At 38.1% G+C, this 27149-nt stretch overlaps 1 protein-coding gene across 4 annotated transcripts; it reads left to right on the forward strand.

The window, feature by feature from the left end:
* The first annotated feature begins 875 nt into the window (after positions 1-875).
* On the forward strand, positions 876-26850 carry scn1laa (sodium channel, voltage-gated, type I-like, alpha). 4 transcript variants are annotated; one of them, XM_051403684.1, is made up of 27 exons: positions 876-1062; positions 5051-5367; positions 5737-5854; positions 6044-6134; positions 6222-6350; positions 7127-7218; positions 8026-8253; positions 8821-8884; positions 8972-9113; positions 10645-10851; positions 11810-12079; positions 13253-13624; positions 14463-14595; positions 14717-14955; positions 15060-15233; positions 15330-15686; positions 15827-16282; positions 18313-18445; positions 18548-18702; positions 18901-19074; positions 19156-19278; positions 20761-21033; positions 21198-21254; positions 22757-22898; positions 23056-23156; positions 23265-23535; positions 23648-26850. In XM_051403684.1, the coding sequence occupies exons 2-27, from the start codon at positions 5104-5106 to the stop codon at positions 24838-24840; spliced, it is 5958 nt and encodes a 1985-aa protein (XP_051259644.1). In that variant the 5' UTR covers positions 876-1062; positions 5051-5103; the 3' UTR covers positions 24841-26850. The 4 variants fall into 4 exon arrangements, with proteins under 4 accessions (XP_051259644.1, XP_051259645.1, XP_051259646.1 ...); XM_051403685.1 differs by having other exon boundaries at positions 11810-12028; XM_051403686.1 differs by lacking the exon at positions 13253-13624.
* Positions 26851-27149: the final 299 nt, after the last annotated feature.

Below are 27149 nucleotides of genomic sequence, written 5' to 3' on the forward strand. Positions count from 1 at the left end.
GGTGGGTGTTTTTTGTGTGTAGCTCAAATCAGATTTTATGACCATATGCTGTGTTTGTATTCATAAGTAATCATATATTTTATACATATTTGATGTGTCACCAAGTTACCATTCATTCGTGTATGCACCAGCATCCATGTATTTTCTGTTTTTTAATTATCTATTACTTTTTAAATACTTTTCAAAGACTGTTCTTATTATTTTAATGGCTTTTATGTTTTCAATGCATTTTTGCATTAGTATTGTGTATATTATATCTATATATAGTCGGTCCAGTCGCTTTGTTTTTCCACTCTGGCAACTCTTCACTATGCAATTCAAAGGCCTACATAATATACATTTCTCTGACATTGCTGTCTGTATCCAGCAGGTGGCGTCAGACATACAGTGAATGTCCTGGTTCACTGTCAGGACATCAACCTAACTTTACTAAGTTATTATTACTCACACCTATGCGCGGTGTTCAGTCTGTAGTTTGAAGTGCTGTCTAACTGACTCTAGGCAAATCAGGCAGTTGGTGTGGGCTGCTTGCCCGGACGTTTAAAAAACTAAAGGACAAACTCTGCCACTGACCCCTTCAACACACACACACACACACACACACACACACACACACACACACACATAGTATTAGTACACAATCTAGTTCATAGTTGTGGCTTTAGCTTTTAGTTTCTGATACAGTGCAAACATCTGAATTACCGTCAATTACGCACGATAATGTCCACCACATTATTATGTCAACAACAGCCATTCCGGCTCCCTGCCCTCACTTGGTACCCAGGAACATCCGGTAGTACCACAGCACAGCACTCTGACTCTGCCGCACGGAGGGGCGGATGAAACACACACACTCTCTCTCTCTCTCTCTCTCTCTCTCTCTCTCTCTCTCTCTCTCTCAGGGCTCTCCTGTCCAAACCGTGGAAAATACCAGTTCTGCTCTCCGGAGAAGCGTCAAACAACCTAAACTGACGGACAGGTTTTTATTTTATACATTTTATACACACTGAAGCTCTTCCACGCCGGCTTTATTGTTAACCTGTCGAGGATGGGAAACTAATGGTGAGTTAACAATCTGTTAAAGTTGCATCTGAGTGCTGTTTCTCGAAAGAGAATTCTGAAATTGATTTAAACTTTTGGATTGACTTATGGAAGTCTGCAGCAGAGACAAAAACTTGTAGTTTTCTATCTATCTATCTATCTATCTATCTATCTATCTATCTATCTATCTATCTGTTTAGAATGGATTGGATTTCCTTATATATTAAATATTTAATATCCTCATAATTACAGAACTGTGCTAAAGGGATTTGATATCTATCTAGCCTTTGTATTTCCTGTACTGTCATATTAGTAGATGTCACATTTTATGAGTTAGAAGGCCTGTATGGCATCTCTTGTAGTTCATAGGGATAAAGACTAGAGTGCAAATCATGTACTACAATATATTACAGAAGTTAATGGGCATGGCAGCAATTATTAGCCCACACTCCATCTTAGAGGACTTCCTGCTTGCATGACTGTCAACATCATTATTAGATTGCTGTCAATTAGAGATTAGACTGTCCTGTTTGCATTCTGCCGAGGCTGTACACACACAGTGTAGCCTGGCAGCTTGTACGTAAAAAAAACCCAACATGAATTTATTCCAGAGAGAACTATGTTAACAGCTCCTCATCACCAGTTATTTTGCCAACGCCCTGAATGAGCAAGATCTAATCCGGATCCTGTAGTCTGTAAGAGGCAGTAACAAGCATTAGTTGTGAGCACTTAAAAGATGTGAGTGTGTTGGTCCCTGAGGAGCCCGCAGATACTGAACTGTGATCACCGTGTATACATGTATGTTTTAAGTTGAACATGTTATTCCAGTCCTACTCATTACTGAAATGCTAATCACTAACTCTTCTGGAGTCACTCTAGTCGTTATCTTTGCTACAGCTCTGCAGCTCAGTTGTAGGCCTGTTTTTGTGATCAGCATAACAGGCGAGGATTGACCAAAACTGAGCTGTGGTGTGTTGTGATCTTGCAGAACACCCATATTCCTCACCTGTAATGTAAATCTCACAGAAGTTGTATCAACTTTTTATCAATACATTAGAATAAATAAGTAAAGAATAGGTTCACATTTTCTATGCCTATCTTGCAATAATAATAAATGTACATTGAAAGAGTTAGTTGTTGCTTGTGTCCGTACTGTCCCTGTAGAGATTCCTAGCTTATGCGATTCCAGTGTGAACAAAATCCTTATTCTTTTTGGTACAAACATATATATTATATATATTGTATTGTGTTACTGTCCCTCTGGCGCAGCTCAGCAACGAAAGGGTAATTTTAGTATAGAGGGAAGAAATGATTACATCACCAATACACATATGGGCATGTCCGTATTGTACTGAGGCAGTCTTGTGAACCTATCCGATTGTTGCTGTGTAAGAAGCATTGTGGATGGTAGCTGTGACTGAGCCACTTGTAAATGCAGAGATACTGATTCCTCTGGACTACATGTTATTTATACCTTTGTTAAGGTCTACTTGTCTTTATTTCCTCATGCTTGTAGCTCACAGGCTGGTTTGAAGTCTGCTTTCAATAATCAATTGAAGGCAGAGTCAGGACCCTGATGAGAACATAGGTCACTTTTCTGTGCAGAGCAAACACACAGAGCTCATGTCTTGCTTTAGTTTATTCATCAGAATGGTAATCAGGTTTTGGGAAATGTTTTTATTTAACTGTATAACCAAGATTAACACTTGGTTTAATGTCAGTGGAATTGGGGTTTTTATAAGTCAAAATATCTATGCAGGCACCTACAGTACGTAGCTTGACCTTTCAAGGGTTCCATTGGTCTTGTTTGGAGGCCAGGAAGCCACAATCTGTCACAAACCATCATCTAAGTAATAAGAAGCATTTTGAGGTCAATGAAATCAAGTTTTTAAATGACTAATGTATACATTAAATATTCAAGCTCAGCTTCTGTTTGACACCGCCTGAGTGTTTGACATACTTGCAGGTGAATCGGGAGGCCCGGGTCAGCCATCGCTTAAAGCTCATCAGCAGTACACAGTTAAATGTATGGTTAATAGCAAATACCAAAACCAATGTGTTGACATTCTGTTCCAGCGAGAGTCGAAGGAAAATAAATGTATCCATTTTAGGTTAGTCAGCACAAGGTCATGATGCCGACAGGTTGCAGATAAAATGAAGTGGGCCTATTTGAAGCTTCAAAGTGGCAGCTCATATCTCAAGTTATGTGTAATGAGTTGGGAACAGATTGACAGTATGATGCATACCTCGTCAGAAGTTAGTCATTGCAGGTTGACCTTGTTGAGTGAACATCAGGTTAATACTGTTTTATGTTTGCGGATAGTTATCAGACAGTTAACAAGTTTGTCTTGCTGTTGTTCTAGTGTTGTTTCCTTTTACCCAGAGTATATTGTATTTCTTTTAATAGTTATATGCTATAGTTATCGTCATATAGAGGGGACTGTTTTCTTTTTTAATATCATTGCACATCAGTGGGACTTTATCAATGTACTTGGTGTGTAAGGAAGCTATGGGCTCAGTACTTTATGTACCATACATTATGTATCACTGTAACAAAGGGCTTAAAGTGTGCATATTTGAAACCACTACACGAGTTACCGAAACCATACAAAACCAGTAAAGTAAAGTAGTATCCTATCATTTGCACTCAGCTATAAATTACAGCAGTTTCATGAAAAACGTTAACTTGCTAAATGTGACTGGAAATTATATAGAACTCTGGTCCTAAATGGTTTTGTGAAATGCAGTGTTGAAAAGCACATTTCTCATTAATGTAGTGTGTTTGTGTTGGATTTGTTGAATTTTGGCCTTTTCTCTGATAGATTCAGACAAAGTGTTGTAAGTGTTAGGCCAGCCTCTCTGGTCTTAAACCAGGTCGATAAGCACTTGTCCATAATGACAGTGACTACAAAAAACATTAGTTGAATTCTAATGGACATGAATAATAGGCTACAGCAAGTGTAAATATTTGTAACCAACACTTTGTAGTTACAAAGGCTCACGCGATACCTTTGAGTAGTTCAATAATGAAGTAATTGGTCATCTTTGTGTTCAGAGATGACAGCACCACTGATGTATGTGCGAAAATTATCATCAGGAGCAATGTTAATGCTGTTGATCTGTAGCATGGTACCCAAGATTGTTATATTGTACAACACCAAAATCCCATTTAAATCAGTAATTACTCTACCTGCTGAGTTTCATCTTCTGTGTCTGGGCAGGTTTCTCTCAGTGTAAACCTCACATCTAAGTAGCTGTAAAAACCATGTGCACATTCACATATTATAAATTCAAAGCTTTTTTTTTTTTTTTTTGTAGTTGGACCTTCCTCTGTTGTTGCAATTACATCACACATGTACAACCCAGCGCTGTGGGCAGTTGATTGACCAGTGTATTTGTGATTGATTTCTTGCATCACTGCATGTGGAAGTATTCTATTACACTATAACATTCAGATCAAGCAAAAAAACTCACAGGGCACCCAGAGAGATGCAGTGCAGTCTCTAATGCATTCATATTTAATACTGCATAGGTCTGCCTAACACATCATACCAGTCAGGCCTATTAGCAGGATGAATCTTTTTCCTCCCACCGCTCTGTCTCAGGCTCTGAGGGAAAAGTGGACTCTTCATTTTGAGGGATGGAGGAGAGGAGCAAGAGCCTCACCTGGAATAGATCATTGTCATGTCAAATCTTAATTTTATCTACAGAAGGGCGGATAATTAGATCTAATTTTACCATAGCTGGCAGGAATTTATGTGTACGACAGCCATCTCTAGGCTCATTATAGCCTGCCACTTCCTGAAATCAGGATCTTTCAGCAAAGGACAGGGCCACACCCACCTTCTTCTCTTCCAGTTAAAGCAGTTTTAATCTGCTGCTAGAAATACTTTTAATTAATTGTTTCCAATAAAATTATATTTCACAGTAGATCATGGAAGATTTAACTCAGCTTTTTAAAAAGTTGTTAACCTCTAATCAGAGCCCCTTATCTGTTCTGACCCTTCAGGCCTTTCCCATGTTGGAGGCTAGCTGTTCACTCTGAAGGTGCAGGATGAAAAGATGGCACAGCTGCTTGTACCACCAGGTCCAGACAGCTTCCGCCCCTTTACTTGTGAGTCCCTCACAGCCATTGAGATACGGATCTCTGAGGAGAACGCCAAGAAACCCAAGGGAGAGAAGAGAAAACGCAACGATGAGAATCAGCTCAAGCCCAGCCGTGACCTGGAGGCAGGCAAATCACTCCCTCTTCTGTATGGGGACGTTCCTAAAGGCTTGGTGTCGACACCGCTGGAGGACCTGGATCCCTACTACTGTAATCAGAAAGTAGGTTTGTTTGATTTCAAAATTGAGCATGATTAGACTAAAACACAAAAGAATCAGGATTCAAATTTAAATTTAGTCAGATCATGATAAAGAGTCTACAGTAAATGCAGTCTGCCCAGTTTGATATCACATGGCTTTGAATCTTAGACAGGAAGACAAGACCAATGAGAAAATGTATGTGGGTTTGTGATTAGTGATATGTACAGCAAAATGTGTGCTGTAAATAATATGGCTAAAGCCTGCTTTGATTGGTGGTTGAAAGTAACGCCATGAAACTATAATTTGTTATTATTTTTTAACTATAATTAGATATTGCAAGTCAGCCAAATAGAAATAAGTATTTTAATCATACGTGTCTTTTTCTGTCAGACTTTCATAGTATTAAACAGAGGAAATTTCATCTACCGCTTCAACGCCACTCCTGCCTTGTACATCCTGAGCCCCTTCAACCTTCTCAGAAGAATATCAATTATGATTTTGGTACACTCATATCCTTTCATTAAGATATTAATCTGATATGCATGAATCATTTTCATATTGAGCCCACACTAAATCTGTGGTTACTCTCCTATATCCACAAAGGCTTTATTGTCTACATTGCTGCCTTGAGTGAGATATAATGAATAAAAAGAAAAGTGTAAATTAAAATAATTGGCTTCCTTGACAACTGCCTGTACGTTGTTCAGTGTGGTGATCATGTGCACTATCATCACCAACTGTGCATTTATGACAATGCACCGACCACCTGATTGGGCAAAGAATGTAGAGTAAGTATCCCTTTTATAACACTCTGAATCACGTACCCACTCACATACTTGCAGATTAGTTTAACAACAACATTTTGTTCCCAACAGGTACACATTTACGGCCATCTATACGTTTGAATCCCTTGTTAAAATTTTAGCGCGTGGGTTCTGCATAGGAAAGTTCACATTTCTAAGAGACCCCTGGAACTGGCTGGATTTCAGTGTCATTGTCATGGCGTAAGTACTTGCCACATGCTCAGTCAATTAGAATGTTGTTTTACCTCTTTTCCCAAAGCTTCCTCAGTATAGAGCCTGTGTTGAAGGTGCATAAGCAAGTTGTCTGTTGTGCTGGTTTCACTGATGGTTGTAACAAATGATTTATAATATGATTGCTTATATTACTAGTTATCATTTAGTTCTTGTGTTATTTTATATTTTTCCTACAGTCAACAAATTACAAACCAATAAACACATCAGAACATCTATCCAGCTTCTCTCTCAGCCTCAAGCCCACTGAAGAAGTACTGAAGAATCTTTTAAAATGGCTCACAAATATCTAAAATATAGTTTAATGTATAGACATTTAAAAATCTTCTTCTACAACAGCTGGACACTGCTGGTAAACAGGAGTGAATACTGCATCTGTTAGGCCCGTGTGGATGAACACAGATTTGGAGCACTAGTGAGTATTTAGCATAGAAATGAAGGAACATGTCAGCAAAGCTAAGCTATATCAGGCTTTGACTACAAACACTTGTTAGTGGGAAAAAATAAGTGTTGGTTTTGTCGGAATTTGTTGGCAATAAGAACAATATAGAATATCACTAGACTTATCCTTTACATCTTTGTCACATGGGACGTGGTGCATATCTTGTTGCTCATCATGATCTCATCACTTTACTTGAACCAATGTGCATGCTGCTTTATACATTTAAGATTGTTGGCTTCAATTTTGTGTTACATGTATATTTGTCTCAGTCAATATTTCATAGTAATTCTAAGTTTCCCTGCAGGTATGTAACAGAGTTTGTAAACCTAGGCAATTTTTCAGCTCTTCGCACATTCCGAGTGCTGAGAGCTTTTAAAGCTATTTCAGTTATCCCAGGTAAGCAATAGGAGCAAGTGCATGTCAGTTAGCCTCTTGCATGGTTTTCTCCTGCTGCACCTCAACCTCCTCTCCTTCCAATTGCTTGCCCTCCTGCAACATGTGTGTGGGATGCTTCTAGACCAAACCTGTCAACCTCCTTGTCACAGATGTGTCACAGAGTTGTTTCAGCAATCTGAATGTCTCTAATTCTAAAAGCAATCTTGGACATCCCAGGTGAGCCCTAGTCCTCAGGGTGTTTACTAGATCAGTTTCAGGTTCCAGCTGTTTGACTCTCATGCCGAGTGCAGCCACTGAGGAATCACAGATGTAGTTTGAATAGTGACTCTGTGAGATCTGTGCTATTTCTTTTGAAATCTGCTTCTTGTGTTTCTTGCACTGTTGCTTCTGAGTGGACTATTCCTTGACTGCCGCCTGCTCCTCTTTGCTTGTGGTTAATGAAGGCATATTATTGTGTGTCTGTGGTGAGGGGGTGTCCCATTATTGATGCATGTACAACATCAATGACATGCATGATGCTAATTTTCTGTGTTACTTTCTCCTGTCTGACTACCACTTTGAGTTCTGACTGATAAACAGCCCCCATGTTGTTGAAGTAATTGAGAGCAAAATGTTATCAAATGGGCCCATTAGACTTATATTATTCTAGTGTTTCTTGTGTTTGCTATTAAAGCATCACATAACTGTGAAAACTCTCATAGCTTAAGTGGATTTTTTTTATATATTTCGTATTGTTAGACTGTTATTAATGTTGACAATGTTGTTTATTTGACAACTTAAAGTAACGAGTGATACTGTATCTGACAGGCCTGAAAACCATTGTTGGGGCATTGTTCCAGTCAGTGAAGAAGCTTGCCGATGTGATGATCCTCACCGTCTTTTGTTTGAGCGTCTTCGCCCTCATAGGATTACAACTGTTTATGGGCCATCTAAGGCAAAAGTGTGTGTGGGTGCCAAAAAATGAGACCTCCATGAATGGGACAGATAACAAGTCAAACCTTTCCTTGTGGGATGAGGGGTACTTGCTCAACGAAGGTGAGTATTTATTATTTTATTATTTACTATATTTATTTTATTCCCCTGTTCTACTCTGAGTTGCAGAGTAGTCACAACTTGATCCGGCACAAAAAAGTAATCAAGCAAGTAATCATAAAATATCTAGTTGGATGTTTTGTGGTTAGGACTTATGATATTTTTAACACTACTTTATGTCAATATACATTGAGTTACCATTTTATTTTATTCTCTTGTTTGTGAATACATTGTAATTTATGAGGCTATATTTAATGACAGTGTTGGACGACATTATATTGAGATACGTATTATTTTGTCCTGTTCATTGGTGGGGACAAAACTTTGGAAACACTAGAAACACCATTCAATATAATGCCACCTACCCCAACAACACTACTAACTACAGCCTCAAAATGGCCATAGTTGAATTGAAACCTACAGCACTCTTGTTGTGTATTGAATTAGACTATAGAGGTGTGTATTATATTATAATTCATAGTCCATGTTGGGTTTGTTTGCAACCACTGCCGACAACTACAGTGCTCGCCACACATACCAAAACTGTGATTTTCTTTCTTTCCCCATCAGCCAACTATTATTACCTTCCAGACAAACGAGACCCATTGCTTTGTGGAAACGGCAGTGCAGCTGGGTAAGCTTATTCCTCAACTACCAGAAGCTGTACAGTGTGAATTACTGGTTGTTCTGAGCTTCACAAACATTTTGTTGTTTATTGCAGGCAGTGTCCAGAGGGGTTCATATGCCTCAGAGTGGGAAGAAACCCAGACTACAATTACACCAGCTTTGACTCTTTTGGTTGGGCCTTCCTCTCTCTGTTTAGACTGATGACGCAGGATTACTGGGAAAAGCTTTACCAGCAGGTAGCTAATGAAATTAGAAAAACTGGAAGAACCAAGCATACAATACACGCACATATATGCAATTCTAAACCCTTATTTGATCAAGCTGCAAGAATATCAGTGACCTGAGGTGTGTTACTATATTATCTAGAAGTAACAGCATTGGTTAGGATGATCTCTGATATGCAGATGCTCAGTTTTCAAAAGGCTATTGCATGATATTAAAAGGATTCAGGAAAAGGCTATCATCTGCATAAAAATTGTGTCTATATGCAATGTAACCTAGTGGCAGCTTACAAAGAAAAGAGAGTTAATGGTAGTCATGTGGTGAGCTTTGAACTTAAACCCAGTAACTGCAGAAAATGATTCGATTCTAATCAAGAGATCTCAACCCATACACGACTGTTCGTGGACAAAAATAATTTTTTTACTGTAATGTATTTTGTCAGTCAGTTCAAGTCAATTTAAAGATCCCTCACGTCAGTTCTTAAATTGTTTGCAATCTTTAATAGTGTGATACACTGAACTCTGTGTTTTTTATTAACCTAATTATGTATCCTTATGCGCCATTGTGGGTCTTCCTTGGCCTCTTTGGTTGCTTGGTGACTCCGTGAGACAAACGTGTTTGGTGGCAGGTTGACTAAATGTTTGATGTGTGGTGGAGGTTGCTGTATTTGTACTACTTTCTGCTCCTCTGAATACATACAAACAGTGCTCGCTGTGTTGAGGAGGGGCTCTGTCAAAGACAAGGCATTCTCACATTACAATATTGGTATTAAAAGTGTTCAAACAAACCTCTAAATGAAGTGCAGGTGCATCTTGGTCAGTAGGAACAAATATGAGTCCCACTATGACTCAGGCAAACAAAAGTTGAATGGCCCTAAAGGCAAATAGATGTCGACTGAATAGGCCTCTGGACATTGTAAAGCAAACAGTAATACAACAAAGCTCCCATGAGCACATATTTTTAGCAATGTGTGTAATTGGGTAGCATTACCCCTCCACAAGCTCTTTTATGTTATGGAACAGTGGCATTTTTCATCATATCCATAGTAGAAATTGAAAATCCCTGATTAAATAAAAAAAAAAACACTGTTGGTATATTTCTCATAGAAGAAAACAACAGTGGCTGTAACCACAGCAACAGCAGGGAAATACTCAACTGTATGCATTCAAACCTCCGTCCTGATTCAATAATCTCTCTCGTTAGTTACTTTCACAGTCAACATGTAGTGGATAACTGAATTAATAAAATGACCTGAGGTGACACTAGCATGGCGCATTAATCTGCACAGTTTCTCACTCCTGAATATGTGAATCAGTTTAACATGTTTCTCATGGTTGGAACATCATAATGATAGTCATATACTTAACTCAAAGCATATAGCACACCAAATGATTTACAGAAAGACAAGAAAATGAATACAGAAATTAGGAAATAAAAGATAAAAAGGTGGAATAAAATAAAAGATTAATGAATATATTGAATATTAAATGTAACTATAAGTATAAAACACGTCTACCAGTACATTGTTTTTCTTTTTCCTTCCAGACGCTGCGGGTTTCAGGAAAGCCGTACATGATCTTTTTTGTGTTGGTGATATTCCTTGGTTCCTTCTACCTGATCAACCTGATCTTGGCTGTAGTAGCTATGGCCTACGAGGAGCAGAGCCAGGCCACCATAAAGGAGGCACAGGAGAAGGAGGAGGAGTTTCAGGCCATGCTTGAGCAGCTGAAACGGCAGCAAGAAGACGCTCAGGTAAAGGACAATCCACAAACTCAAAATCACACCATTGCTCCATCACACTGATTCTGAACAAGGTCTGATTCCAACTTAATAACATAAAGTTGGGATACGTTTTATTTTTAGTACCAGAAATTGAATTGTTTTTCACAAGAGAAGGCTGAAGGGGTCAAGGTTGCTTTCTAGTAAGTGGTAGTTTACTCACAGCTACCGGCGAGATAAGTGTTTTGCATGCACACTGGTATCATGGTTATTTTCCATATGATGTTTATATGGAACAAACAGCAAACCAGTTACACAGTTTATGGCTGGGTATACATAATATATATGATTTTATAAGTGGTGGACGTAGGAAGTATTCAGATCCTTCATTCAGAACTTGGCACAAATGTCCACTTGGACTCGAGGATGAACTAATTAGAATTTGGCAGTCAAAGGTCAAGGTCACTGTGACTGATGACCATACTAACTGCCTCACACATCATCGAGCACACCTAGCTAATGGTGGATCTTGTGAGTAAAGGAGTTTCACCTACAGCTGCTAGAGAGCCATTACATCTATAAATGCCAGGAGAAAACAAAAGCGCCACAATTTGTATAGTTATACTTTCCAAGAATTCATCTTGACATAGTAAGTACAAGTACATTTGTACCTGTTTAGCCAATACATCTATGATAAGTCTTCATTAATCAGCTTAAAAATGTGTATTCACCTATAATTATTATACCTATAATTCCTTCAAAGTCTTCACCAAATTTATTCTAGTTTTGTTTTATAATACTGTTTCCTAAAATGTTCCCACTGCATTCCCACTTTTTTGGCAGGTTATTCCAGAAGTCCAAACGTTATTTTAAGCTTGAAACTGAATCAAAGCATTTGATGGCCTCTCTGACAGTGTCAGCAGAGACTGAACAACATAAGAATGACAAAGATTTACTCCACCTATTTCTCTCTTTCTCTGTCCTCATCTAGGCAGCAGCAGCTGCAGCTGGTGTTGAGTGCGGGGAGGTCAGTGATAAAGCCGGAGGCACTGAGAGCTCCTCTGACGCCTCCAAGCTCAGCTCCAAAAGTGCCAAAGAGAGACGCAACAGGCGAAGAAAAAGAAAGGAGGAGGAGGGCAAAGGGGCTGATGACAAGTTTCCTAGATCTGAATCACAGGACAGTTTGAAGAAAGCTCGCTGCCGCTTCTCTGTGGGTGCAAACCTGCTCAACTATGACATGAAATGTTCATCCGCACATCAGGTTCAGTTCGCTGCACAGTGATATTCTGCTACCTATGTATCTTGAACTGGTGCCCTGTTTTTAGCTTATTAAGTCCCTTCTCAATTCTAAAGCCCATTATATTATTGTGAATCAGTCAAGAATGATAAAATTATCCTTATCTTTTTCCTCTTTTAACAATTTACAAACCTACTAAATGACATATTGTCCCATATAACTTATACCCTTTTTATCAAAATAATGTAAGAGCGGGGACTCATGTACCAAGCCTGTTCCAGTGGCCACAATATGTAACAAAATCTCAGTTTTTGAGATTATGTCAGTAGAAATATAATGATAAGTGTTCTCTTAATTGAATGGTAGATATGTATTTTGAAGCTCTGTGGAACTTTTGTCAATAAGAAGACTCTCAAGGTTATATAACATACATTTGAATGGCAGATAGTTATAGGCAAGTTTCAAGTTTTTTTATTTTCGAATATTCAGTATGTGTCACGTTATTCAACATATATACTTTCCTGATCCTTCATGAGTCGCTAACAAATTTTGTGATTGCGTTGTCTGCTATCACCATGACTTTTTTTTTTCCGTCATTGGTGTCATCGCCATCTATCATCCTCTTCTTCTTTTTCTTCATCAACTTACTCACATATTATATAATATGTCATTGTCAGTCATCATCAAGATGCATTTTTTGTTTTACAATTTTCCTTCTTACAATGATTGTTATCATTATGAACATCCTCATCATCATCATCATCATCATCATCATCATCATCATCATCATCATCATCACCACCACCACCATCATCTTATCATCTTTATCTTTTCCTTCTTCATCATAACCATCATCATCCTTACCATTCTAAGTGTCACCAACATGTATTTTAAATTTTGCATTTTCCTTACAATGTTCTCAAATATCATCATTATGACCATCATCATCATCATCATCATCATCTTTATCTTTTTCATCTTTATCATCACCTTGATCATCATCCTTACCCTTCTCATCACCAATTTATTTTTATTTTGTATTTTCCTTACCAACATCATCATTATGACCCTCATCATCATCATCATCATCACCTCACGACAGAAATCACTTTTATTTTGATCGTTGTCATCACCGTTCTTTCTTCTTTATGATCAGCACGTATCGTATATGCACTGAAGAGTATCTTTCTCTCCTAGTCCTTCCTGAGTTTTCGTGGACCCCTGTTCTCACCCAGACGGAACAGCAGGACCAGCGTTTTCAGTTTCCGAAGCCAAGCACAGGACTTTGGCTCCGAAAATGAGTTTGCTGATGATGAGAACAGCATTTTTGGGGACAACCTGAGTCGGAGGGGCTCTTTGTTTCTCCCCAGGAGTTGTGATCGCCGCCGCAGCACTATGAGCCAAAGCAGCTTCTTGTCACATTGCCTACTTCCACCCAATGGGATCAAGCACAGCTCTGTAGACTGCAATGGGGTTGTGTCTCTGGTGGGTGGGAGTTCACTCCCATCGTCACCTGTGGGGCTTTTTCTGCCTAAATTGATGGTAGATATGGCCTTCACTGGAGATAATGTAAGAAAGGCTTTTGACCTCCAATGGCCCTATTTATTCACCCATAGCCTCTTAGCAAATATGGCTTTATCTTTTTTGATTGTCTTTTTTCTGTTTGTCCTTTTCCTGTCTGTCTCACACTATGTAACTTCAATTAATGGTTAAATGCAACACCAGTCAAATTTCTGTTCTTTTTCCAAAGTATGTTATTGGTTTTAGAATTATTCATGTTAAAGGTCACTGGATTCTATTAATTTCAGTAAGCAATGCTGTAAACATTTATTTAATTGTGTCAAAGTGACATAAATTCTTGAAGCTAAATGCTCACATCATGCTAACATGCTTACACTGGCAATGCTAGTTTAGCATTGCTTACTTGCCTATTACCGCAAAACACAAAGTATAGCTGAGGCTTAAAGGCATGTCATTAGGTTATCTATAACAAAGTTCATTACCATTCAACCAATACTTGTCAAGATATTTCACTAAAAGCCAAAACATCATGCTGCTAACATGGCTAAAAATATAAGCAATGAGAAAAAAACTCATCGAGTACACATGCCCATCCCTACTAGGTGGATGCTAATTAATTCAATGGCCACTATGATTGGCAAACATAACAGCTTCTGACCATCTGACCAGGGTGCCATTATTGTACCAAGTCATCGCGCTCATTTCCATATTATATAGAAATATGGGACTTGCTAATGCACTAATCCCTTTGCTTGTTATTCTCTTTTATGTATGCAGTTTTGCACTGTGATGCAAAGTACTGACGCTTTTATTAATTTTTTTTAGCTACTGTGTCTCCATGGTTACATAGCACAGTTGCATCTGTAACAATGCTTCCTATCTCCAGGCTGACACCACTGACACAGAGTACAAACAGGCCGGTGGAGGAACACACCAGGTGTGTATGGACTATCTCGATGGCCCAGAGACCAGACAGAGAGCTCATAGTATAGCTAGTGTCATAACCAGCACAATGGAGGGTAGGTATTGTACACTATGGCACAAGTATCCTCTCTTGATCATATCTTCAGTATTGTAATGATAAATGGTCCTTTCAGATAAAAATATATTTATTTTTGTTTTCCCATACTTCTGCATCAGAGCTTGAGGAGTCGAGGCAGAAGTGTCCTACTTGCTGGTACAATTTTGCCCACACCTTCCTCATCTGGGAATGTAGTCCAGCATGGCTGAAGATCAAGAAAGTGGTTCACCTAATTGTGATGGATCCATTTGCAGACTTAACCATCACCATCTGCATTGTATTCAACACATTGTTTATGGCCATGGAACATCACCCAATGACCGACACTTTCTCCAAAGTGCTCTCTGCAGGCAATGTGGTGAGTGGACTGTAGAGTAGTGAATTTCTTTCTTTTTTTCTTTGCAAAATAGATGTCATGTTTATAAATGGTCATTATATCTTTTTTTATATTTATATATAAAGGTCTTCACCTGCATCTTCACGGCTGAAATGGTCCTCAAGATCATTGCTTTGGACCCATACTATTACTTTCAGAAGGGATGGAATATTTTTGATGGAATCATTGTCAGTTTAAGCTTGATAGAGCTTTGTATGTCAACAGGGGGTGGCATGACTGTTCTGAGATCATTCAGATTGGTAAGTCTAAACAGATATGTGTCATAGTCAATATGTTCATATGCATTTGGAGTACAGAATCATGTGATATGGCTAATTTGTCTTTTCTTTTTACAGCTTAGAGTATTCAAGTTGGCTAAATCGTGGCCCACTCTTAACACACTGATCAAAATAATTGGTAACTCAGTGGGGGCTTTGGGCAACTTGACGCTGGTGCTGGCCATCATCGTGTTCATCTTTGCTGTGGTGGGCATGCAACTGTTTGGAAAAAGCTACAAGGACTGTGTGTGTAAAATCTCTACCGACTGCACTCTACCCCGTTGGCACATGAATGACTTCGTCCATTCATTCCTCATTGTGTTCCGAGTGCTTTGTGGAGAATGGATAGAGACCATGTGGGACTGTATGGAGGTGGCTGGGATGTCCATGTGCATCATTGTCTACATGATGGTCATGGTTATTGGAAACCTTGTGGTACATTATCATCTCTTATGGTCAATTCATGAGTCCAACTTGTCTTACTATCTGATTTAGTTTTATAGCTGTTGTTATTATAAAGTACAATAGTTAAAAGATAACGCACTCTTTCATATAGTCATGTCATTTTCTGGTAGGTGCTGAACCTGTTCCTGGCCCTGCTGCTGAGTTCATTCAGTGCTGACAACCTGGCAGCAACGGAAGATGACGACACAAACAATTTGCAGATTGCCATTGGACGGATTCACAGAGGCATTGCCTTTGCCAAGTCCATGCTTAGAAGCAGCTGCAACAGTGCCTGTCTCAGGGATAAGAAGAAAGGGAAGGGTGAGGACAAATCTTTGGAGGAGCTCCACAAACCTTTAGGGCCCAATGGTGTCCCCAACCACACCATCAAAGACTTTTCAAAGAATGGGGATGTGACCGGAGTGGACAAAAATGGAGACAAGTACATAGTCAACAGTAGAAGTGATGATTCTATAATGTCTTTCATCAACAATCCTAGTCTGACTGTCACTGTTCCTATTGCTGTGGGAGAGTCTGACTTTGAAAATCTCAACACAGAGGACTTCAGCAGTGCCTCGTCTGATGTGGTAAGGAAGCTCCAGTTACTTGGTAGAGATGAGTTTACGTCTGATCGACGTCAAAGGATTTCAATGTTGGCTGTGGTTCTTGACGAGTGGTATGGTCTGTCCAGGCACTTACGTAAAAGCACTTTACCCACAGACCATGGCAACGAGGTATGAGCATGTGACGTGATGTTTTCCCTGAAGAGCCCATATAGCATGACCCTTTAACGAGGAGAGGCCATATAGACAGGAAAATACTATTGTGTAGATTACATTATGTGCCATTTAAGTCTGAGTGCTTGGTAGCGAAATGCTTTCAGGGGGTCTGTTTGTTTCTGGGGGAGAAAAGCTCACAGTGCAAAAGGAAGAAAAGAAACCCTAACTGTCTACTATATGATATATTATTGTTGCTAATTTACTTGTTTATACTTTGAAAAAAAGAAAATATAATAAGAAAATATCAAATTTGAATCGTTTTGCCTACAGGCAATATTTGATGTGAAAATGTACAAGCAAAATCATTGTTACTGCTTGCTTGCTGCTGCTTTACAGATGCTCTCAGAGTTGTAGGAGACTTGTAAGAACACACTACTATACATTACACTCAACATGGAGATTGCCTACTTCATTTACAATAACCATCCAATAACTGTTTTAGCAGTCACTCATCCTTTTTTGGCCTTACTTCATTCACCGTTCAGTCCTGAATTTGTGTTTTGGTTGATGCTGGAATATTTTTATTGATTCAAACATCAGTGAAAACTCTTTCATTGCAAAATTGTTAATGCAAAATCTTTTTATTTTTCTTGATTCTTTGATTAGTTGAGTTTACTAAATTATATTTAATTTAAATTATTTTTTGTTTCAGCTTGTTTTGTTTCATTTTCTGGGTTTCTGACAAAATTGAGAATGGATTTTCAATTATAATGGGATCATAATCTTAGTCATCAGTTATTATAAAATATCATTCATTGTGGGATGATGACAATACATTGTAGTGATTTTCCGATTTCAGAACGCAGACCTTTCTACTCACTTTAGATTTATTAAAAATGTCACTTATTTACACAATATTTCAAAAGAAATTGAACATTTAATGTCACAAGGTTTTCTGAAACAGAAATTGAAATAGAAATGGATGGACTGAAGTACAAACCATCAAAACACTGACTTTAGTGCTCACAGTATATAGCAGTAACATGCTTACATCATTCCCTGCACTGCATTAGCTGGTCCCAGGACAGCCAAGTGCTCCTGCATTCTCCAGGAAGGCATTCAAACTGTTCTCATCTACCAGCTATTAGGAGACACACCCAGTAAAAAGCCATACAACAACTGAGTCCAGTAGAGACCATGTGGCTACTTCACAACACCTACAGTCTAACTTTTAGATATTTAATTTGAGATATTTCTGCCTTATTTAGTGTTATATAGTGTTTAGAAACTGTATAACTTAAATATAACAATAAAATATAAGATCTGGATATCGTCTCCCACATTAAGTGGATATTATGAAGAGGTGAACAGTAGCATCTGTATTGTAGACTCCTTTTTGTCTTCTCTTTTAAAGGCTTCTGCTGTCAAGCTAATGAGAGTGCCCTAATGTTTGTGTGTTTTTAATTATTTGGACTGCAGAAAGAGAACATGCAGATGATTTTCATGTCTCCCTTTAAATATAAGATTTGTTCAATCTTGTTACAGCAAATACTGTATTCACGCATGTTCTTTATTTTAGCCATCATACATTTGATTCAAACTTGAACTGAATGCATGTCAGTGATGCTTGTGAAGTCCTTCTTACCAACAGCCTTAAACAAGACACACGGTAGACGTCAGTGGTAGTTAAAACATATCATATCACACATGTCTTGTGCAAGTCTCTTGGTAATTTATTACTTTTTGTACTTTTTGACTCAATTCAATTACTTCATTTTGAAGAGATATGGAGTGCATGACGTGTGTGGCTAGAGAGGTGCTCTGCATGTCATTTATTTTTGCCATGGCTCTGTTATATTTGCTTATCTAACAATGATTTTACTCATCTTCAATTGCAGATTATAGAGGACGATGGCCAGTTCAGCTCCTCTGAGGGCAGCACAGTGGACGGTCTTCCAGGTGGGGAGGGAGAAGGGTCAGTAGACATTGAACTGGAAGAATCTATGGAACCTGACGCCTGCTTTCCTGATGGTGAATACTACTATAACCGATTAACCTACTACAGCCTTGGTGTGACTCTGACACTGCATATTACACTGGTAAATCATCATCGCCCCTTTTGTCTCTGCTCAGTTTGTGTGCAAAAATTCGAGTGCTGTCAAGTAAATGTGGATGTGGGCCGGTGGAAAATGTGGTGGACACTCAGAAAGACCTGTTACCGGATAGTGGAGCACAACTGGTTTGAGAGCTTCATCATCTTCATTATCTTGCTTAGCAGTGGGGCATTGGTAAGTCTCTGTGGCAAGAAAAATTTAGATAAAATTGTTGTTTTTTTTAAACACCTGATTTTGCTGTGCTCATGTATTTACATATTATGTGTGGCATATCTTGTCCAGGCAGTAGATTCTCAAACTGTTTAATTAAAATACCATTTCCTATGGTTTGTTATAAATTGCATTACTCACTGTAATTTTCTTCACATTCAGGCATTTGAAGACGTCTACATTGAGAAGAGGAAGACCATTAAAGTAATGTTGGAGTTTGCGGACAAAATCTTTACCTACATCTTCATTCTAGAGATGTTGTTGAAGTGGGTGGCGTATGGATTTGCCAAGTACTTCACCAATGCCTGGTGCTGGCTGGACTTCCTCATTGTTGATGTATGTTGAAACACCTCAGCTTATACAGAAACACACTTACTTGTTTAGACAATTCTTAGTTAGTTTGTTTTTTTGTTCCAGGTCTCGCTGGTCAGTATGGCAGCCAATGCCATGGGATATTCTGAACTCGGTCCCATAAAGTCTCTGAGAACCCTGCGAGCTTTGAGGCCCCTGAGAGCCCTGTCACGGTTTGAAGGCATGAGGGTAAGAGTCACTGGATTTCCCCACCCCCAGTCACAGTGTACAGTATACCAACGGCTGACTGCATGGGTACAGAACACAAGCACTCTGCAGTCTAATACAGAGCATAAAACTATATGACTTTGCAAAATACTCTAAAAATGTGTTGCATGTAAATGAAGCATTCCTGTCCTTCCCTAATCCTCTTTCTCCAGCTGTTATATGTCCTCAGGATTGACTTAAATATTTAAATGACACATTGATTACATGACTTTCTTCTAAATTATTATCTAATTATACACCAGTGATTCAGGATTTTGATTAAAGGAATAATTTGACATTTTAAGGGAATGTGCTTTTTCACTTTTTTGCTGAGATTGTTGATGAGTAGATTTATACTATTCTCATATCTGTTAAATAAATGTGATGCCAGTATATCGTAGCTACGTTTAGCAATAAAGAGTGGTAACATGGTTAAAACAGTAGGCCTGACTCTGTACAACGGTTAAACAAATCTGCCTACCAGCACCTCTAAATTTCGCTGATTAACAAGTTAATGTTGAATTAACATAAATTAACTCCTCATAAACACTTGGTACATTGTTTTTTGTAGACATTAAACAAAACATGTTAATTAGTAAAATTTAAAGCTGTTGGTAGGTGGATTATGTTATCTTTTCATGGAGTCAGGCTTGTTGTTTCTAGTATGCTAAGCTAAGCTAACCCTCTCCTGGCTCCAGCTTCATATCTAACAGCTAGATATGTCAAACTATTCCTTTAAGTGACGCCATATCTATTGTAACAAAATAAAATATATTTTAGTATTATTTTGTAAATATTTTGCTCTGCAATGCAAGCATGGGCTTAAACAGGGTTTGACAACTTATGTAACTGAAGAGGGAGGGCTTGTCGGCTGCTGAAATCAATGTAGCATGTATTGATTAGTTGCTTTCATGTTGTGGTGGTCTAGATTTACAGCACTATTAAGATCTTTCCTCACGTGGTAGCCAGTGAATTCCCTCATTTGCATGAACAGCTTTTCATGTGCGTCAGTAGGGCTTCATTAGTTTCCATTATAATTTCACTGTTTTGGATATTGTTTGCTGGGTTCTTTAACATGATTTCTTCATGTTTTATTTATGTTTCTGTTTACAGTAAGCAAATTTTCTGGCGTCGTCCTGCCTCTACAAGGTGTTCTGTTTCAACATTTCTCTGAAATTTAGTTGTAACTCACTAAAACCATTTTTATATACATAGAATCAATCTCCAGCCTCCTCTCCTGATTCTTTTCCCACCTTTACCATGCAGTTATCGTTGTATTTGAGCTTTGGTGTTAGTCATAGCTGTGTTGAGCTCATGCTGATGTGTATGTTGGCTCTGAAACATTCACTCTTGTGTTTTCCTATTCTTACCATTACCATTAGTGTACAGTGTTGTGCATCTGTTCTAAATAATTTGATCCCTGTCTGCTGTACAGATTTGTTATGTTTGTGTATTGGTGTGCAGGTGGTTGTTAATGCCTTACTGGGAGCCATTCCTTCCATCTTCAATGTGCTGCTGGTGTGTCTCATCTTCTGGCTCATCTTCAGCATCATGGGAGTCAATTTATTTGCGGGGAAGTTCTACGTTTGTGTCAACACAACCACAGATAAGCCTTTCCTTCCATCAGAGGTGGAAAACAAAGATGCCTGTTCAAGCTTGGGTAATTTGTCTCGCTGGAAGAACCCCAAAATCAACTTTGACAATGTTGCCATGGGTTACCTTGCACTGCTACAAGTAGTAAGTGACTGACTCGTTTGATAGTGTTTGATGGTTTTGCAATGTCTGCAATATTAAGTATTTTAAGTATATGTTGTTGGCTGTATTGGTGGAAAATTGGCAGTGACAAACACATCAAAGGGCTAATACAATATATTTCATGGATATTGTTCATTTCTATGCAGGCTACATTCAAGGGCTGGATGGATATCATGTATTCTGCTGTGGACTCTCCAAACAAGGTGATCACGTTTGTTACATTTTAGAATCTTTTTATGAAATTACCTTGAAATTACTTACTACTGATATTACAGTCATTCAATGTATTTTAATAGTTAATGGGCCCAGACCTAAAATTTAAGCTACCTGTACCATCTGTAGGCAAATTATAGCTGCAATATTTTTTAAATTCCTATACATTCATAGACTATGTTTTAATATGATATACATTACTGCCATCTTATTAGTGTATAATAATCTCTCCAAATTTGCTTTAATTCAAAACTGGGAAAGTGTCTTCCCTCTTTCATTATATCCCCTCCCTAGGGTGTGTCTGGACTACTGGCCACCATTAGATATTTATGATAAGCAGTGAAATAAGTAGTGTTTGAAGTAACTATGAGTAGTAAGTAGTAATTTGTGTGTGGGCAAAACTTTACCAAAATGTACCTAAAAATTTACTTAAAAATTGTTTATAGGGTCAGTATACTTTAAGTGATAAAAGAATGAATGATAGTAGTTTTGAATGAAAGTAGCTTTTCTTATTTATTGGATATTTTGTTATTTTCCCCTATTGGTGCCTCTGCATAATTTGTTTTAGCTAGCACACATGGCAGAGGACATGAAAGTGAATTTATATCTGTTAGTGTTGGCAAGTGGATTCAGATTCAGACATTGTTGTTTGTGTGTTTTTTGGCAATTATGCAAAGGCACTAATGGGGGAAATTATGTAAAGCTGTTCCCGTGGAAAGGTTATCATGTATTAAATCATTTATATTGACCCTATAAAAATGTTTTAATTCTGATGGTACCGATATCTGGTCTGGCTCATGGGTTACCTGTAATTATCTCTCTATGTATGGAACATTTAAAATGGCTAACTCAAAAGGAATCAAACAATGATTTTAAAAAAGACTACAATACACATGTTGTAATATGACAAAATATATAGTTTTTTAGTAAATCAATTTCTTTTTTTTCTCACATTACTTTCTATGACACATTAAAATCGAATCACCACACAACAATAAACAGGTGTATTGTATTTCAGTGTTCTAGCAGGGAAGCTTAAACCTGCCAATACTTAGATCCCATCCAGACATGTATTAAGACATACATACAAAAAGTCTGCTTTGAATAAAAATGTGTTTTTTCAGCAATGAAAATTCCACATTAAAATCCTTCTACCTCATTCAAAATTCACATCAGTGTATGTACACTGGTGGCTTCAGGTTTCTACATCACACTTTAAAACTACTTGGGATGTCACAAATCATGCTGATAGACCCCTCCCTTTAAAATTAGATTTTCAATGACCACAGAAAAACTTTCCACTTTTAGCAGATGAATGTGAAAACATCCTTCTAGTGTCAAACTCTGCACATAAATCATTCTGTACAGTGAAGCTCAAACATCAAACTGTAGGAACAAAAATCATCAGTTGCCAAATCAGCCAGGACTGATATGTTCAGGATTATAACTTTAACTAATGTACTAATGTCTCCATTTTCTGTCACTATTATAGCAAGACTTACAACCAGAGTATGAGATCAACCTGAAGATGTACACGTATTTTGTTGTTTTCATCATATTTGGAGCATTCTTCACACTCAACCTCTTTATTGGTGTCATCATAGACAATTTCAATCAGCAAAAGAAAAAGATAAGTATCAAATCTGCTTTTTAAAGAAAACGTGATATTTTACTTGCTAGTTTGACAGAAATGCAATATTAAAAAGAAAAATACCATCAGTTTCTCCATAGGCAGTATCTCTACTTCACATCATTGTGATTTAACATGCTTTACATCTGCTCTTTACCTAGGAGGTCAAGACATATTCATGACTGAAGAACAGAAGAAATACTACAATGCAATGAAAAAGTTGGGGTCAAAGAAACCACAAAAACCTATTCCTAGACCATCAGTATGTACATTTAATCATGACAGTATCTAATCTGCATTACTGCTCAGATTTTTCTGTTTCATCGCACTTAAAATTTATTTTTGTTTCTCCACCTTGTGTCTATTTCAGAACAAAATTCAAGGATACATCTTTGACTTCACCACAAAACAAGCGTTCGATATTGTAATAATGGTTCTAATATCGCTTAATATGGTAGCCATGATGGTGGAAACTGCTGACCAGTCAAAGGAAATGGTAGCCATTCTCGGGAATATTAATAAAGTATTCATTGTCATCTTCAGCGGAGAGTGTTTGTTGAAGATGATCTCGCTTCGCCATTACTTTTTCACAAATGGTTGGAATATATTTGATTTCATCGTGGTCATCCTGTCAATCATTGGTATGACACGCCTCTGTTCGCCATGGTGCTCAAATAAATTTCCAGCATTCATTTTATCCGTATACATGTTTTGTTTACAGCTTGTTTATTATGTTTTCTTTTCTTTCCTTAGGTATGTTTCTCTCAGAGTTGATAGAGAAGTATTTCGTTTCGCCAACCTTGTTCAGAGTCATCCGACTGGCTCGGATAGGCCGAGTCCTTCGCCTTATTAAAAGTGCCAAAGGAATTCGCACACTCTTGTTTGCCTTGATGATGTCACTTCCTGCCTTGTTCAATATTGGTCTCTTGCTCTTCTTGGTGATGTTTATTTATGCCATCTTTGGCATGTCAAACTTTGCCTATGTCAAGAGGGAATCAGGCATTGATGACCTTTTCAATTTTGAGACATTTGGCAACAGCATGATCTGTTTGTTCCAGATCACCACCTCAGCTGGGTGGGATGGCCTACTAGCTCCCATTCTCAACAGAAATACAGATGATTGCGACAATAAAATGGAGCATCCTGGCAGTTTGGTTCGGGGAGACTGTGGAAATCCCCCTGTGGGAATCGCCTTCTTTGTGAGCTACATCATCATATGTTTCCTGATTGTGGTGAATATGTACATTGCAGTTATCCTGGAAAACTTCGGTGTGGCCACTGAGGAGAGTGCGGACCCACTAAGTGAGGATGACTTTGAAATGTTTTATGAGGTCTGGGAAAGGTTTGATCCTCATGCATCACAGTTCATGGAGTACAATAAGCTGTCGGACTTTGCAGATGCTCTGGACCCACCGTTATGCATAGCCAAGCCTAACAAGCTTGAACTGATCTCCATGGATCTACCCATGGTGAGTGGTGAACGCATTCACTGCCTGGACATCCTGTTTGCATTCACAAAACGTGTTCTGGGTGAGGGTGGGGAGATGGACATCCTAAGGGCGCAGATGGAGGAGCGCTTCATGGCCTCCAATCCTTCCAAAGTGTCCTACGAACCCATCACTACCACCCTCCGCCGCAAACAGGAGGACACGTCAGCCATTGTCATCCAGAGAGCATTCAAACAATATGCAAGGAAACATGCTGCCAGTAAGCCCTCTGCCACATCCAGTGATAACATTCAAAAGGATGAAACACTCATTGATAAAGAGGATCTTGTCACAGACAAACTCAAAGAAATTTCTAGCGCTGATAAGGGTGAACTTACAGCTTCAACGGCCCCTCAACCTTCATGTAACAGTGTGATAACCAATGGAAAAAACAAATATGAAAAAGACAAAAGTGAAAGGGAGGTTGTGGGCAAAGATGTTGAAGAGCAAGATAAATAAAAGAATGCTGGAGATTTAACAAAGACATTTTAATTAATGACAAAATGTTTACAACTTTTGAAAGTGACTGAGACTGAGATCCCTTCTTTAGTATGGATATCTATGTCAAACTGACCATGCTGACTTGAGTCTGAAGGTTGGTGCCTAAGTAGCTCATGCAGGCAGTAGTGGGACCACTTTGACTGTGTTCAGGAGCAAAGATGTCTTTTGGCTGTTGGTGGGGATGGGCAAGTGTTCTGAAAGACACATTAGTTACTGCTTTAACTTTTATTGCAGCTAGCTCTGCTATCCAGTGTCTAGAATTATTGTTATATCACTGAATGTTGTATTACTTTAGCTACTTATTTTCCAAGCAGAGAAAAACAATTGTAATGTTATTACTTTCAGAATTCATAGTTTGGTTAATTGACTTTTTATACTTTTTTTTACTCTTCAAAAGCGTTGTTCCTTCAGGGGTAGTCTTTACAACAAGCAGCATTGCTTTAAGGCTAGTCTTGCTAACTAATAGCACTTAGAATACTTGACAAATCCAAGAGACCACGTCGGAGTTTCTGCAGTAACTAGAAATGTAGACCTGCATGAATGTTTCTCCATGATTATGCATGCTAGAGTGTAGCTAGAGAGTAGCTCTCTCTCTCTGTCCGTCATGCTTCATGATGCAGAGTATACTGTCTGGACATGGCTGATTTTTATACATTACAGAAACACAACCTTAGCCTCCAAACAAATCCAGCTGATTATGTTTGGTTATCAGTGTCAGAGCAGTAACACATGGCATAAATACTTTGCACATTCAGTTTTATTCAGTCAACAAAATCAATCACATAATTCATCTCAGCCTGTGGTGTTATTTATTTACAATATTGCTAACTATGTGCTAATTTTATCATGAAACTGTGCTAAAAACAGAGTCTTCAACTGAAGGTTTTTTTCTTTCAAAGTTGGAAATTCAAGAAAAAGCTGATGTTGTTTGTACACTGTAACCGACCCTGTTATAAGTTACCTCTCTTTACCACAAATCTCTGACAGTTTGCTCTAGGAGGAGATTATCTGTAAAATTGTCAATTTGCAGGATGGCAGTGTCACTTAACATGTTTTGACCTCTACTAAATACAGGTCTCCTCCATGTGTCTACTTTTTACTCATTTTGTCTGTTTGTTTTTTTCTTAGCTGTGTTTGATGATAAACCTCAATGTGTATTCTGTAATGATTATGAAATGACGGAGTTTATGGAACAATTTCTATTTATTATCTGTGATACAAAACTAAATATATTCTCCATGTATGTGGGCAGATACGGATATTGTGTATTCAGCAGGAGCTGTAAGGTGAAAAATGTAAATGTCCATGAATACTGTTATATGGATGGTAATTTTTCTTCATAAGACAAAGCCATGTGTTTGATTACTGGTGATGTTATATGACTATGCTAGCTAACCTTTACTTCACTTTATTCAACCTCTAACTGTATATTTTGTTTGGAAATGGGGACTGTAAAAAAGGGGAGATGCTCTTTTATGTTTGTGTGTGCTTTGTAAACTGATTTCTTACAGTTTACCTCTCAATCTTTATCATGATAAATATCTAAGTTGGATGAAAAATGGCTGAGAATATTCTGAATGATTGTCTCAAGGACATGGCATCACACATCTCATGTGCCCTTGGTTGTTTCCTACTTCTGTTTACATTTTATAGTGGCAGTTGTGTTACTTTTGTCAGTTCTTCCCATAGCTATGACATCCACCCTAAACTGTGTCACAACTACATCTGTTGTTCCATGCTATAAAAGTATAATTCCATTCATGTAAGTATATTTTGCATGTGATTAAAACATTTAATACCTACACTATACTTTATGCATAATGAAAGAATGTTTTGATTACACAGGATTCCACATCTCCCATCATTCATATGCATAATGCTTGTAGTGTATAAATAAACCGCATGCAAGACACTGCTATAACCCATTTCACTGAAACGCCAAAAGAATAAAGATTACATGTACCTCAAGTATGAGTAAAACATTCATTTCTTTCAGCATGCTATATAAAAGAAGTATATGTATTGTTTTATGTATGTAAGGGTCAGTTTGATTTAGGTTTCTTTCTTTTTGAGTTGACTGTGAGAGTGTGGTTACAGGTGGATTGTAGGAGAAATAACTAACTGCCCAAAGATTGGCTCTTTATGCATTGCTTATCTTTGTTCTAGTGAAACGGTGTACTACTTATGTCTGTCTCTTCAAATCCCCTGTTACAGTAATAACTGTTCTGTCTTATCTAGCGACGTTCAGCAATATTTGTTTTTGACTT

Source organism: Dicentrarchus labrax, unplaced genomic scaffold, assembly GCF_905237075.1.
Source record: "Dicentrarchus labrax unplaced genomic scaffold, dlabrax2021, whole genome shotgun sequence".
NCBI classification, from domain to species: Eukaryota; Metazoa; Chordata; class Actinopteri; family Moronidae; genus Dicentrarchus; species Dicentrarchus labrax.